We start from the raw sequence: 14,181 nt of genomic DNA on the forward strand, positions 1-14,181 counted from the left end.
TGCTCTGACACGGCCAGACCACTTAATGAGCTGTTATGCATTTTGACTGCAACATTCCAGCTCTGATGGGAATATATGTGTGTGTGTTTGTGTGTGTGTGTCCTTGGTTTTGTCATAAAAAGTGGACCAAACCCTGGATTTTACTGTCTTATTGGGGACCTCTTGGACCATTTGGGTGGGCCCCACAAATACGCAAAGACTTGTTTTTAGAGTTAGTATAGGTTTGACATTGATTTTGGTTGGGATTAGGGTAAGGGTTAGGCAATCATTTCTCATGGTTAAGGCTTAGCAAATCCATTATGACAATGGACGTCCTCACAAGTGTATCACTGTTGTGATTGTTAAGATTAGGGCGAGGAACTAGGAAATGCATTATGTCAATTAAATATCCCCACTACAATAGCCAAACTCTCTTGTGTGTGTGAGCGTGTGTTCCTGAATGGCTACACAGTGGGCCCCCGGTTTACGAGATTAGTCCGTTCTGTGGTTGGGATCGTAACGCAAATTCGCCGTATTACAGGCAATCCAATGTGTTAAATAGCTGGCGCGTGTAAAACCCCAAGTAAATACATCAAAATTGTATTTACATATTGGTAACACAATAGTATAGTAAGTGCTATTAAAAAATAATTAATAATACATGTATACAATTGATTAACATCTTAGGGAAAAGGCCTTGTTTTTGCCATGTGATGTGTAATAGCAATAAAATAAGGATTTTTTTCCCCAGGCACTTTGATACACTTCGTTATTTGTTTTTTTTCCGTTTTAGACTCACTAACGCTGGTAGTTAACAGTTGGAAATCAATTAAAATCTGCTTCTTTTTTTTATTAATGTGATAAAAGGATAGTTTTAGGTTTACTTGTGTGTGTGTGTGTGTATATATATATATATATATATATATATATATATATATATATATATATATAATTTTAAAGAAAATTAGCTTATTTATAGTCTGTACATGGAGTGGGTGGGGCGCAAAACGTTTACTCCTTTACTGTGGGGAGCTTTGCTAAATATAATTGAAAAGCACTGGGTTAAGGTTAGGTGATCATTTCTGATGGTTAAGGTTAGGAGGTAGGAAATTCATTATGTCAGTGGATGTCTTCACATGTATAGCTGTAGAAACATGTATGAGTTTGTGAGCAATGGCAACTAAAAAAGGTCATCAGTTTCCAGTACAAGACGAGACTTGGATTTCTTTCACGTGAAAAAAGGTGACACTGGGGACAAGAACTGCAAAGACAGGAAAGGAGTTTTGGGAGGGTCACCATCCATCTATCCGGCCCTCAAGGGGTCACGTGTCACACAAATAGGTCGACATTTTCCTCTCACACACACCCGTTGATGACAACATTGGTCACCATGCTCCAGTTAAAAAAAAATAAAAAAAACAATAGATTTATTTTCCCCAAGCTGACGATGTCGCCCCTCCCCTTATTCAACTTCCTGTGTCCTCACAACTTCCTGAAACCTCTCCAAACTCCACAGACTCCTCGCATAGCAAACATTTGGAATATGCAGTAATATTTGGAGTTTGGAACACGTGTCAGGTGGATATATATATTGATTAATATAAGAAACAAACTTAATATGTCATATTTTGTGAACAAATATATTCCAATAAACCCAATGTATTTATGGTGTCTTTTTGATTATTACATATAAGTCCCTCTGCAGGCAGGTGTTGCAGATTTGCAACAATGATTTGAGAATCCCCTAAGTACTCTACATTAATATATTATAAGACATTTTTTTTTAAAATCAGATGCAAAAACAAAACAAAAAATCCTTAAACCGTCATTTGAGCCTGAGACGATACACATAGAAAAGCAAGTTGAATTAATGTACAGGTTATAATTTTTGCGAAAATAGTTGTCATATGCAGTAGTTATTTTATTTGTGCTTGTCTTTAGTGGTTTGTGCAGTAGTTTATCCAATCTTTAAATCAAAGCCATTTCACATCAAAGGCGTTGAAAGAAGACACTAGGAGGCTGAAATTTCATCCAGATGGTGACCACATGTCAAAGTTCGACATAGCACAATCACAGTTATCACACCAGAAGTGTGCCATCCTTTAGCTAAAATACTGTGAGTAGAATGTCGAAGAAAATGATCCAAAAATGGTCACAATATTGTACAAGGGTTAAATAACAATCATTAATTCACATTAATAACATGAATGCAGATATTGTGCCTGCTAAAATAATTGTGAGTGGATTTTGTCTCAATGTTCAGTAAGAATTTTCCACTGCAGATGAATTGTGACGTGCCACAACACATTATACAGATGGAACGGGTGAGAATGGCATGGTGGCATTTTATAATTTATTTATTCATGTAAGATTAAATTAGCTCATAATAGGTGTTACTCTCAAATTTCAGAAAAAAACCCAAACAAAACTAGCATGACTAACATAACCATGGATCCTGCCTAGCACCAGGTGAGTCTGGATTCCTTTGCTTCTTTAGGTCCGGCTACTCATCAGGTAATTTCTTTGTGGATTTTTTTCTTTTTAATTAAATAATGTTTTTAATAAACTGAAAAACCTGCCAAGTTGCTATTTTTGTGCTCCACCAAGGATGACTTCAGCTGCCACAAGATGGGGCCAAAGCTGGGGGCCAAAATGTCAAATGTCAAGAAACGTTGGGCGTTAAGCACCATCCTGTGGCAAACATATGCAATTAGCATCTTTTTTTCTGTTTGATGTTTTGGCTTCATAATTTTCTTGATCTACCCAAAAGAAAAATTAACAATCATCTGCCTGACTCCAAAAACGCCGGCGAAACGATTCCGGGTAATCAAACATCACTTTGAGCTCCGACCGCGCCATTAGCTTGCGCAATCCCCGTGGCCATTTTCATTCAGAGAAAAACCCTCCCGTCAAGTGTTTATTCAGAGGTGGGAGCATGACTTTTGTAAACATGCAATATACAAACGCTTTATCTTTTGCCGTGGGCAAGACGAAACTCATTTCCAGCTGCCCTGTCGGCTTACTTTGCCAGGCAAATAAACGCGATGACGCCAAAAAACAAACATGACTTCATTCCCTTGAGTCAGCTGACGGACTTCGTTTAATAGCTCCATACATTCCAATTTGATTGTCGAATAATATTTATATAGTCTTTCTATATTTTAGTGAGCTAATATGCTGACAGCAGGCATCAGAAGCTGATGTGAATGTCGTGAACTACAACCATGCATATTTAATGCATGGTTGTTGTTTTTTTTTTTATAGTTGTATAAAAAATGAATGCTAACCTGCATCTCTTTCTCGCCATATTTGGATGGGTTCTTGCTGCCTTGGCTCTTCCGGCGAAGTTTTTTCAGTTCTCCTTGACACTTCTCCAGACTTTCCCCTTTGTTCTTGTGCTCCACTTGGTACTTCTTCAGGGCTGCCTGCGGAGACCGAAAATGCAGAGCGAAGTCATGATTTTAGTATGTGCAGCAAACGTTGATTAACAAAACCGTCAAAAAAATGTTTGCTCATAGGAGAGCATACCATGCAAAGAAATTGTCTTTTCAGTTGTCATTTAAATATATGAAACTAGGATCCTTGGAACCCAATGAAATTATCCATTTAGAAATTTTGCTTAAATTCAGGGCCATTTATGTCAATTTCAACTGATTGGATTTTGGGGTAATTTGGGTTAAAAAAAAAACTATTTATTTAATGATATTATTTACTGTAATTCAGCAAATATAGGGCACAGCTATGTCAAGGGCACACTCTTAATTTTGAGGTAAAATTTTGGTATTTTCTATGTTAACATGTAAAGGACGCACAAACAGTTTGCCGTCAATGTAAAAACTATGGCAAAACAGAGTAAGTCTCATGTTTGTAAATTTTTCATATTTTCTTGCTTTCATATCCGTTGGTTATGGACCATTATTTCCCAAATATAGGACACACCTGTGTGTAGGACACACCCTTAATTTCAGGGTCAAATTCTGGCCAAGTTTGGCAAAAGAGAATAAATCTCATTCTTGTAAATTCTTCATATTCTCGTGTGCTCATATCACAATTAATAAACGAGCCAAATGGAATACCTTTCTGTGTTCTCTTAATCAGATGGAGACATCATAACTTACATGATTCTTTCCATTTTAGTAATATTCCTGTGTGTGTGAACAAGGATGGACTCGGACATTGGTTCAGCTTGCTCGCTTATTTTATTGAAAATATTGTCGTGACAACCTCAGCTAACACGAGCTTCTGTGAGCTGAAACTGGCAATGGCTGTTAACAGCCAACTGACGTCCTCCCTCAAGCTTGTCCCGTTACCGTACTTATTGTAAGTAAGAATACAAAAAAGGATCGATCAACTCACTATTTGCGTCAATATGACCCATCTTTTTTGGTTGTATTATACAAAACAAACCCACTGTTTGTGATCATCTAAGAAACGAAACATTTTTAATCAAAATGATCCAAATGATGGGTCGATCATTTTTGACCCATTATTGGGTTATTTTTAACCCAACTCTTCTAAGAACTCCAAATCGTCTCGTCTCACTTGGCCGCTTTAAATTATAATGATTCAACTGGACTCAAATCCAACTGAAGGATTTCTCCAGTGGACTAGGAATCCAACATACGTTCCCACGATGCAACGTGATAATTACCTCCACCTGGGAGCTTGTGTTTGTTTGCTGATGAGTGTGAGGATTACACACCAACTAAAGTGATTTAGCGGGCGGCATTTCGCTTTTGTATACATTTAGAAAAAAGTGGTGATCAACACTTTGTGGGAACAATTGATTTCAGAATAAACACTCATGAGAAACTCAGGTGTGAATACGAGTCGTCTACGAAAATCGGCCATCGCTTGCAAAGTGACTGAGATTAAAACCAACTAGCTCAGGCATATCATATCAATGTTTCATAATTTAATGCATTCCGTTTCCTCCGTAATCACTTATTTATTGGTAAGGAAAAATAAACAATTTCCTGGGTTGCACCAGCTCTGTTGCTATAGCAACTGGGCCTGCGATGACACTCAGCTCGTGTGGTTTTCTGCGTGAGGCAACATTTTCGCACACAGGAGTGTTTAGGAGCTTCGCTGGTTCCGTGCGGGGGATGGAGGCGAGGAACTTGGTGACTGGACTGGGCCAGCGGGCCGGGTTAGTTAACTCACTGATTGATTGCTTGGCGGATAGCGCTGCTCGGATGCAGCCGTTTATTCCGTCTCAGAGACTTTCAGGTTGTTGAAGAAAACGCCTGCAGGCATTACACAAAGATATGGCCTGGATAACTTAACACATTCGGTGCCGGCAAATTTCCAACCCTCCCTTACCCTAAGACTTGAAACAGATGGAGACAAACAGAAAGATAGATATGCAGTACAATAGAAGCTATAGCTAGCGAGAGATACATGAAATGAAAGTAGACTCCCTTACATACAGTCTTATTTACATTTGTAGATAAGAGCAAACACTGACAGATATCCATAAATATAATAAAATGCAATGTTGAGTTTGCAAGGTCAATGTGTTTTAAGTGCACAGCACATAATCAATTACAGTATTGTGACTCGTTCAGTGACACATTCATTGTAAAATAACTTAAACGTGTTGAATATTTAGATTTGAAAGGTATGTAAAAAGATGCCTTTGGCAATGAATGAGTTAAGGGGCAAATCAATCAAAAATGTTCTTGATCATTATTCACTTAAAAACTGTAGAATATAAATTAAGGTGCAAAAGATACTTTTTTTTTTTTTTTTAATTAATGACCAACAATGGTGCAGCTTGCAGACATCAACTGATCACACTAAACATAGTTAAAGTGTGGTATATTTATTTTGTTGCATAATCCTTATCATAAACCAAAGAATCAAACAAAATTACTGTATTTCCTCAGCCCCTACTTCAACAGACTTCACTAATATATACAGAAATGTGTTATGCCATAATTTGCAATTTCTCCACATTTTTTCCACCATAGTTAAAAACGATAGTTAACATAAGTGAATATGATTCCAACAATGTGGGTCTTATAGATTTGAAATAAAACCAAGCAGGAAATGAGTACCAGTAATTTCATTTTCCTTGCATTGACTATCATCTGCAGTTGTGCTGTGATATGCCAGAATGTAATGAAATTGCATAATGGACCAGTGGATCTATATATAGCTTGTCCTTTTTTTTTTCCTTGGGATTTCGCGGGAAGGAAAGCTGCATTGTGTAGAAAGTCACCTCCAAATAAAAGCCTTGACAAGCCACGAAAAGTCATTGTGAAAGCAAAGAGGAGATGAACTTTGGCCTACTTTGTTTTTGGCAACGTGGCCTCGTGCCCACGCCGTGACCTCGTCGAGCGACTGATTGTCGTAAAGCCCCGACTAAGTCACTGCGTGGGATGGCAACGCAGAGATGAGGGAAGCACTATGGGGGGGGTTCGCTGAAGGGGGAAGAGGGAGGGGGGGGGGACTCCAGTTTCAGCTCACAAAAGGGATTTTTCCGCTCTCCTCGAGACATGTTGAATATTTTGAGATGATTGCATCGCAAATATCAGTGAGTTAGCCTGACTGAATGGCCCTATTTTCAGACACAGAAGGAAAAGATTCTGCAGTAATTACATAAGGGACATCTGCGGCAAATGGTTCAATGCTCGATTTTGAAATGCATCACTTGAACAATCTCCATATTGTAATTGTGGTTGTAATTTACATGAATGTAATGTAATTTACTGAAATGTTTTATATATATATATATATATACACATACACACACTATAATAATAAAAAATAATTGACAAATTTTGTTGGAATTAACTCAAATTCTCACAGCTTGTGTCGAAACGTTTCATGTTTTTGCGCGTAACATTTGGCAGTTCTATCTTTGCAGGTTAAGATATGCCGTTCACTTCAAAAGAAAAGGCATTCTGCGTGTTAAGAGTATGCTTGGACTCAGTCGCCGAAGACAGCGCACCGTCCCTTCTTCAAAAATTTTGCAAAGAAGGCACTGACTAGAAAACAAAGGACATGGCACCATAAATTTGAAGAAAAGAGCTGCTTATGCGCACCTAAATCGCCAGGACGGCCGGCCATCAACGCGTGTAGTCACAGGCTGCTCTCATATTGAACATTTACAGTATGAACTCCTGTTGTTTTTTGTCATAATCCAGCCTGAATGCTGCAGATGTCATGGTGAATTTCTTTCGATGGCAAACTGATGGGACGAATGAACGAACCCCAGAGTCAGGGTCTTGTCCCATTTTGCATTTTTTGCTTCACCAAAAATGAATTCACCCCTACTTTAAGCGACCGATGACTTCCTCAATGGGTACAAGTCACTACTTACTATCTTTTTTTTCCAGGTCTCTCCGGTGTCTGTGCCTGCGAGGCCGAAACCCAAATCCTTATGACATTAAGCATCAAAGAACAATAGAGAGTATGTGACCCCCCCCCCCAAAAAAAAAAATAAAAAAAAAATAACAACACATTGCTCTCCACTGAGGCTACATCCCACTCATTCTAAAGATATCACATGGAGACGGGCTCAGCTGCGTTCTCGCTCTGTCTGTCTGTCACCAAAACAGAGCCACCTCATCCTTTTAGATCAAACCCGAGTTGAGAAAGACATGAATCACGCCATGTCAATCGATAGCAGAGAGAGTGCTGCATCTACTCACAGCCAGGTAGCGAGCGTCCAGCTCCACCTTCTTCTCCAGCTCCGACAGCAGCTCGTTGTGGAAAGACTTCAGCTAAGAAACGCACACACAAATAAAGATCATTCATGGTACAGTGTCACTTATACCCAAGCAGAAATTTGATTTTTATCCAAAAAAAAAAAAAGTCAATGTTCACTTTTTCTTGGGCTGTAAGCCGCCTGTAAGCCGCCTTTCGTGATTGTCTGACTACGTTTTCACTGTTGGAATGAGGTTACACTGCATTGGTTGAACAGTCATTTGCCAAGTAAGGCTTTCTCTCAATAACAGGTGTCCCTATCACATGAATGTTCGATGTTCGATATGCCAATTGTGTGGCACTATTTTGAATCAAAAAATATCTGTAGGGGACCAATACTGAGAGTGGGTATGAACTGTATCACCACAAATACAATCTATTAATTAATGTCACATTTCATATATATATATATATATATATATATATATATATATATATATATATATATATATATATATATATATTTTTTTTTTTTTTTTTTTTTTTTAATCGGGGTGGCTTCGGAATGTCAAAGTGGACTAGTGTGCACATCCACACACAGAATACCAACCATCTCCTCCAGCTGCACTTGAATCTGTCTGTGGACCTCAGCCATCTGGAACAGCACATCACCTGCACACAAGGAGAAATGTGCAAACATCACTCAAAAAAAACACACACAATATCTGCAAGACACAAAAAGATGGGTAGGAGGAAAAAGTAAAAATCAAACGTGCACAGCTCATGCAAGACTGATACTAAATTGGATACTGGTTGCTCTTGAGGGTGCACAAGAACATCACCCCATTATTTAAAAAAAAAAAAAGGCAATTAATCCAAACAAGCCGAAAGCTTGATGTTTTTAAGTGTGGATGTCCAACTTTTGGGAACATAAATATCATTCTCTGCGCAGGGAAGAATTAAACTGTCAAAAACCAAAGGCAAGGTAGGACCATGCAGCTGGAAGGTAGTGCTGGACCTCTACAATACCTACAAGCTGCAGCTTCTGAAAGTGTAGCGAGCATTGGCGAGGAAAAGGAACACAAAAGAGCAACATTGAGCCAAGGACACAGAAACATTGAGACCTGGTAGAAAGACAGAGGACATCAGATGAGACAAACTGACCAAACGCTCCAAAGCCCCTTTCTAAGTTTTTGGGGATTCCAAAGTTAAAAAAGAACTTCAAAGAGGTGGCTTGTTGACTTAGCTTTGAAAGCAGTCAATCATATCTTCCTGAGACACCGCCTATTCCTTTGTGTTCACTGTTGTCAATTTTCTCTCAGTGACAACAAAGTGAATTGCATCCCAGCCAAACATGAGCCATTGTTGCAAAGGCAAGGATGTCCTCTACTGATCACACCAGGACTTCGTAGGGTAGCTGATAAGTCCAAAGATAAAAAGAAAAACAAATGTCCGTCACGGTGGACACAAATGAATAGGCTGGCTTTAGGAGAAAATTGCAGCCAAGAATGACTCCGAAACCATTAAAGATTCACCCTTAAAATATTTCTTTTATTTTTTGAGCAAATGTTTATTACAAGATGCAAACATTTGATTCACTCCCCTGCACATTCAAATATGAATTCCTGCTCTCAAACGTGACTATTTAACTTATAAAACAAAAAGAAGATCAGTTATAGTCCTAAAGTGACGGATAGTAGACCAAAACGGGTATAGACATACCAATACTCATTGGCATGTATACATTTTTCTTGCTGTACATTTTTCACCTGTTTTGGTACTGTGGCTTTGATTGGATATAGCTTGAACCTACAAGCAAGTTAAACAAATTAAAACATGTGACATCAATGTCGTTTTGTATGTTCAAATGCGACTCCTGCTCTCAAACTTGTCCAGTTAATTTATAACACAAAGAAAATGATAAAATCATAGACCCAAGCATAGGATATTTGAACAAAAACGTGTAACAACACATGTAGGCAGACAATAAAACAATTCTACTACTGGCCTACAGCATATTATTGTGCCTTTGATTTGATATTGCTTTGGGTTCCAAGCATGGTAAACAAATGAAAACAAAAACATTAACTCCATATCTCTATACTTGCAGTCAAACATGAGCAGTTTTTTTTTTTTAACAGGAAAAAAATAGCTCCAGTCCTGATGCAACAGATATTTAACCGAAAAATGGCATAGCAACGCATGTAGACAGAAAATAGCACACTCATAGGCAAAGATGCATTTTTTTTAATCCACTGATGATTTATAATACTACGGTTTTGATTTGATATTTTGTTTTGGGTTATAAGCATGCTCAACAAATTAAAACCCCCGAGAAGAAATCAGTGTTAATTGATAAAACACGAACTACTTTTTTCAGTGATGATCGAGTGGCCTAAAAGGGCTTTGGGTGATCACACAACAAATAATGCGACACATAAAACAGCAAAGGCGCCACAGCTTGCTCATACAAAGACGACAAAAAAAAGAAGCACATAAGCAAGTAGGTGTGGCTTAGCAGAAAAGCACTGATGAAAATTGTTGGAAATTGGATTTTTTTTTCCACAATAAGCACTCCATTAAATATCAAAACTTTAGAATACTGTATAACATTTCTAGTGCGTCTCAAATGTTGAAATGCCCATCAAATTAAACATAACAAATAGGAATTGGGCACATTTTACTTGATTGATCAAACGCACCCATAACAAGCAGTCCAAAGGAACATTCGAACGTAACGAGGATTCCAAACCCAGGTGCAAACACTATCAGTGGCCCGTTCGTGATGTGTTGGGAGCCCACCAGGTTCTGCTAAGCGGCTTAGCCCAACCCCCTTTGGGCCATTCTGTCAGGTTGCTTCAACTCGCCCAGTGAATTCATACGTACAGTAAATGAGCAGCCATCACTCACTCACACGTTTTTTTTTCCCATCATAGTGGGGACATACCGGTGAAATAATTCATTTCCTAGCCTCTAACCATAACCTTAAGCATAACAAAAGATTGCCTAATAATGTCCTAACCTCAACCAAAACCCATTTCAAGTCTTGACCCTAAAAAAGAAGTCTGAACTTGAGGGGTCGACCAAAATGGTCGCCGCAACAAGTGCAAGAGGTCTTCACAAAGACTGAGACCAAAGTAAAGAAAAACAGCATTTGGTTCCCACTATATAACAAAAAAACAAAAGAACACACACACCACACGCACTCACAGGGTTTTTTCTCTATCATAGTGGGGACATTCCATTGACAAAACTTTTTTCTAGTCCCCAACCCTAACCTTAACCATCACAAAAGATTGCCTAACTTATCCTAACTTCAATCAACACAAATTTAAAATATAATCTGACTCTAAAAGCAAGTGTTGACACTTAAAAAGAGGTCCCAACTTGAGGGGTCCACCAAAATGGTCCCCACAAGTGCAAGAGGTCTGCACAAAGACCAAAGTAAATCCTCTAATTTTGTCCCCACTATGTAGCAAAAAGCAGACATGCATGCACACCATGCACACACACACATGCAAACACACACACATGGAAGCACACTGGCAGCACAGGAGTGTCTGCGCGACAGGAGAGGAAGAATAAACGAATCACTGTTGGATCTCCTCCTGTCGTCAATTTTAATTGCTGCACAGTGTTGGGTGCCAAAGGCAGAGACAGAAGCAAGACGTGCAAATAGTTGCCATGGCAACCTCACGGGCAAAATCAACAAGAGCCCCGAAGATCCCGAGCAAGGATCAATATCATTTGGACACAGCGGCGTCATGTGAGAAGAATGCGCCGGGCAGGACGCATCCTGCCAGAGTTTTCCGTGCGAGAGCCACACTAGCAAAAGCGACGCATCAGACTAAGGCTTGGTGGGATGGCTGAAAACAAAATCACAGATTTGTGTCACAAAAATATAATTCTGGATTCGAATCTATTTTTTCCCGTCATTCAATAAAATGAAAAGGAAAATGACAGCGGCGTTTTTCAAAACTTTGAAAACGATTGAAGCATAGTGCTTCTCAAATGTATTTTTGCTAAGCTGCCCCTGAGAAAAACAGCAATTTTCACCCCCCCTACTCGACACGCCGACTAAAAGTAAGATTATAAAAATTGTATAAGCATACCTAAACCTGTATCCTTTTTAACATTGACAAGAGAAAACACAATACAAATCAACTTAACAACCGTTATTTTTTTACAGCGTTTATACATGTTACTATTTGAAAAACACTGATCCAAGTAAATGCAATTTCAGGGAACAAGAAATTTTAAAACTTGAAAAAGAAAAAAAAACTGTGAAAATCATTTAAAAATTAATAAAATATTACATTTGCTAGCTAAAGAGTGCTAACGATTAGCATAAGCAGTTGTAAATCTTTTAAGCAAGTGATATCGTAAACAAATACTGGAGGAACACATGTAGACAGTCAAAATATTCACATACATACATGAATTAGGAAATGTATTACAGCGACTGACGAAAAGCTATCATTTAAAGCATGTGCTTTATAGAACAAGTGAGAGCATGCTAATGTCTTTATTTCCAGTCTGTGAGTAAAAACACTTTTCCCACGGTGTGCTTGGCTCACAGTGATCCACCAGGTTGCTGTCGCATTGCATTTCACCAAACAGGACGGGAAAAAAAAAAAGCTGAATAGTGCCAACATGGTGTTGGTGCATGCTCTCATCTTCCAAATGGCAAAGTGCTCCCACCTTTTTCTACATTTGTCAATGAAATGAAGCGTCTCCCTGTCGAGTGCGCCCGACTTGCAGTCGGGCTTTCCCTGCCAGACGACATCTGATCAACAACTCGCGCTCACTGCTCATCGTCACCTATGAGTCAGTACCGAGTTCTCTCGCTTGACAAATCATATGCAGCCTGACTGACATAAACTCCCACCATGACCGTTCAGGGAAAAAAAAATAATATAATATAGTTTGACTACAAGCTGGAATTTCAAAATCCAGAAGAGGTGTGGTGATGGTAATGTGACGTTCATGGACGAACTGAATCGAGAACTCGAGTGTATGTGAGAAGCCTCTCTTGTAGCTCTAGAGCAAGTGCCAAAAAAACAAAAAAAAAACAACCCAAAAGTAAGAGAGGGAAGGGAAGGGAGGGGCAAAGGTGGAACGGAGGAGCTTTCGAAGAAGTTGTGTGGGCTTGAGTGGCTACAGACTATTTTTAGATTAGAGTCAAAATGGAGTCAAGTTTGGTACCATTCCCTATGCGCATAAATGTATTTATCACTTACAATATTTTAGATGAGTATAATAAATGCCCCATCAAAAACAATTCATGTGTTCTAATTGAGGTCCTCTATTAGAGCGGCGGCATATACGATATCCTTTGACATAAAACAGAAATAATAAAAGGGATCGCACAGACTGTGTCGCGTATCATTAAAAATGAATGCCGTTCTTTGATAAAAAATGAAAAGAGGGTGAACCTTGAAAGATAATTGTTTCAGGCTTGAACTCGTGCTTGATTGGGCTCTGGAACCTTGGCGCTCAAGCTCCGCCTCCAGCACCTGTCCCCGATTCAACGGGAGCAGGGGGGCTCTTTTCTTAGCTGGCCGCTGCCACCGTCCCCAAGGGTCCCCCATTGGCTCTATTTTGGAGGCCCGCGCTGCATGATGGGAAGGCGCCCGTTCACGCCGCCCTTCATTGCTTTCGTGGCGAAACTCGCTGTGACACAAAGGATGCGCTTAGTCAGCATTTCTGACGACGTCGCCTCGCGCCTGCGTCACCCCCGAGAACGCTGAGTGCGGTCCGACCGGCGCCGTCACATTTTTGTTTATTTGTGACCGACTCGTTTCTGTGTGTGTGTTTTGCAGGCAAAAGGCAAACGTGCTGCTCTAAGGGTAGCACAGGGAGTCTCAAAAGTTGCACATTTATGATAAGGCTTTGCTCAAGTCAAGTACAGTCAGCAATACACTTTTGCAAGTCATTTATATAAAAAAAAAATCCATTCATTCATTCAATCCCAAAGATGTATTTTTACTTTTTTTTTTTTATTTCCAGACATTCAATCCCAGATATCTGTTTAATAAGAAATGCATTTATCATCTATTCACTTATTTTTGAAACTCATTCAATCCCAAAAACTGCTTTATATATATATATATATATATATATATATATATATATATATATATAGAGAGAGAGAGAGAGAGAGAGAGAGAGAGAGAGCGAGAGCGAGAGAGAGAGAGACACTGTAAAAATGAGTTAACAGTTGTTGAAAGTTGATTTCTATTGCTTTTTTTTGGTAATGTTACAAAGGATACATTTTTAGGTACACAACTTTTATCGATGATAATCTATAAATGTAATATTTAAGAGTCAGCGAGGGCAATTTAGGCAATTAATTAGTCAAGTAATCAATTGATTATAAAAGTTAAAAAATCAAAACCTAAATAATCGATTACTTCTTTTATTTTAGTTTCAAAATGAATCAATTACTATAGGATATAGTATAGAATATATACTATTTGACTACTTTAGTAATTAACTAACCAATTAGTTTAAAGTTAAAATACATGATGTACTAAAGTAATCATTTTG

At 38.7% G+C, this 14,181-nt stretch overlaps 1 protein-coding gene across 5 annotated transcripts in view; it reads right to left on the bottom strand.

Moving 5' to 3' along the window:
- baiap2a (BAR/IMD domain containing adaptor protein 2a) overlaps positions 1-14,181 on the bottom strand; it is a 73,046-nt gene that overhangs the window by 21,030 nt on the left and 37,835 nt on the right. For all 5 annotated transcript variants that reach the window (XM_088436259.1, XM_088436261.1, XM_088436257.1 and 2 more), the window contains exons 4-6: positions 8,243-8,304; positions 7,638-7,709; positions 3,267-3,404 (exon numbers count right to left, since the gene is read on the bottom strand). In XM_088436259.1, the coding sequence (XP_088292385.1) occupies positions 3,267-3,404; positions 7,638-7,709; positions 8,243-8,304 (272 nt within the window). The remainder of the gene's footprint in view (positions 1-3,266; positions 3,405-7,637; positions 7,710-8,242; positions 8,305-14,181) is intronic.

This window comes from Hippichthys cyanospilos, chromosome 16 (assembly GCF_059441005.1).
Source record: "Hippichthys cyanospilos isolate Australia breed blue-spotted pipefish chromosome 16, RoL_Hcya_1.0, whole genome shotgun sequence".
NCBI classification, from domain to species: Eukaryota; Metazoa; Chordata; class Actinopteri; order Syngnathiformes; family Syngnathidae; genus Hippichthys; species Hippichthys cyanospilos.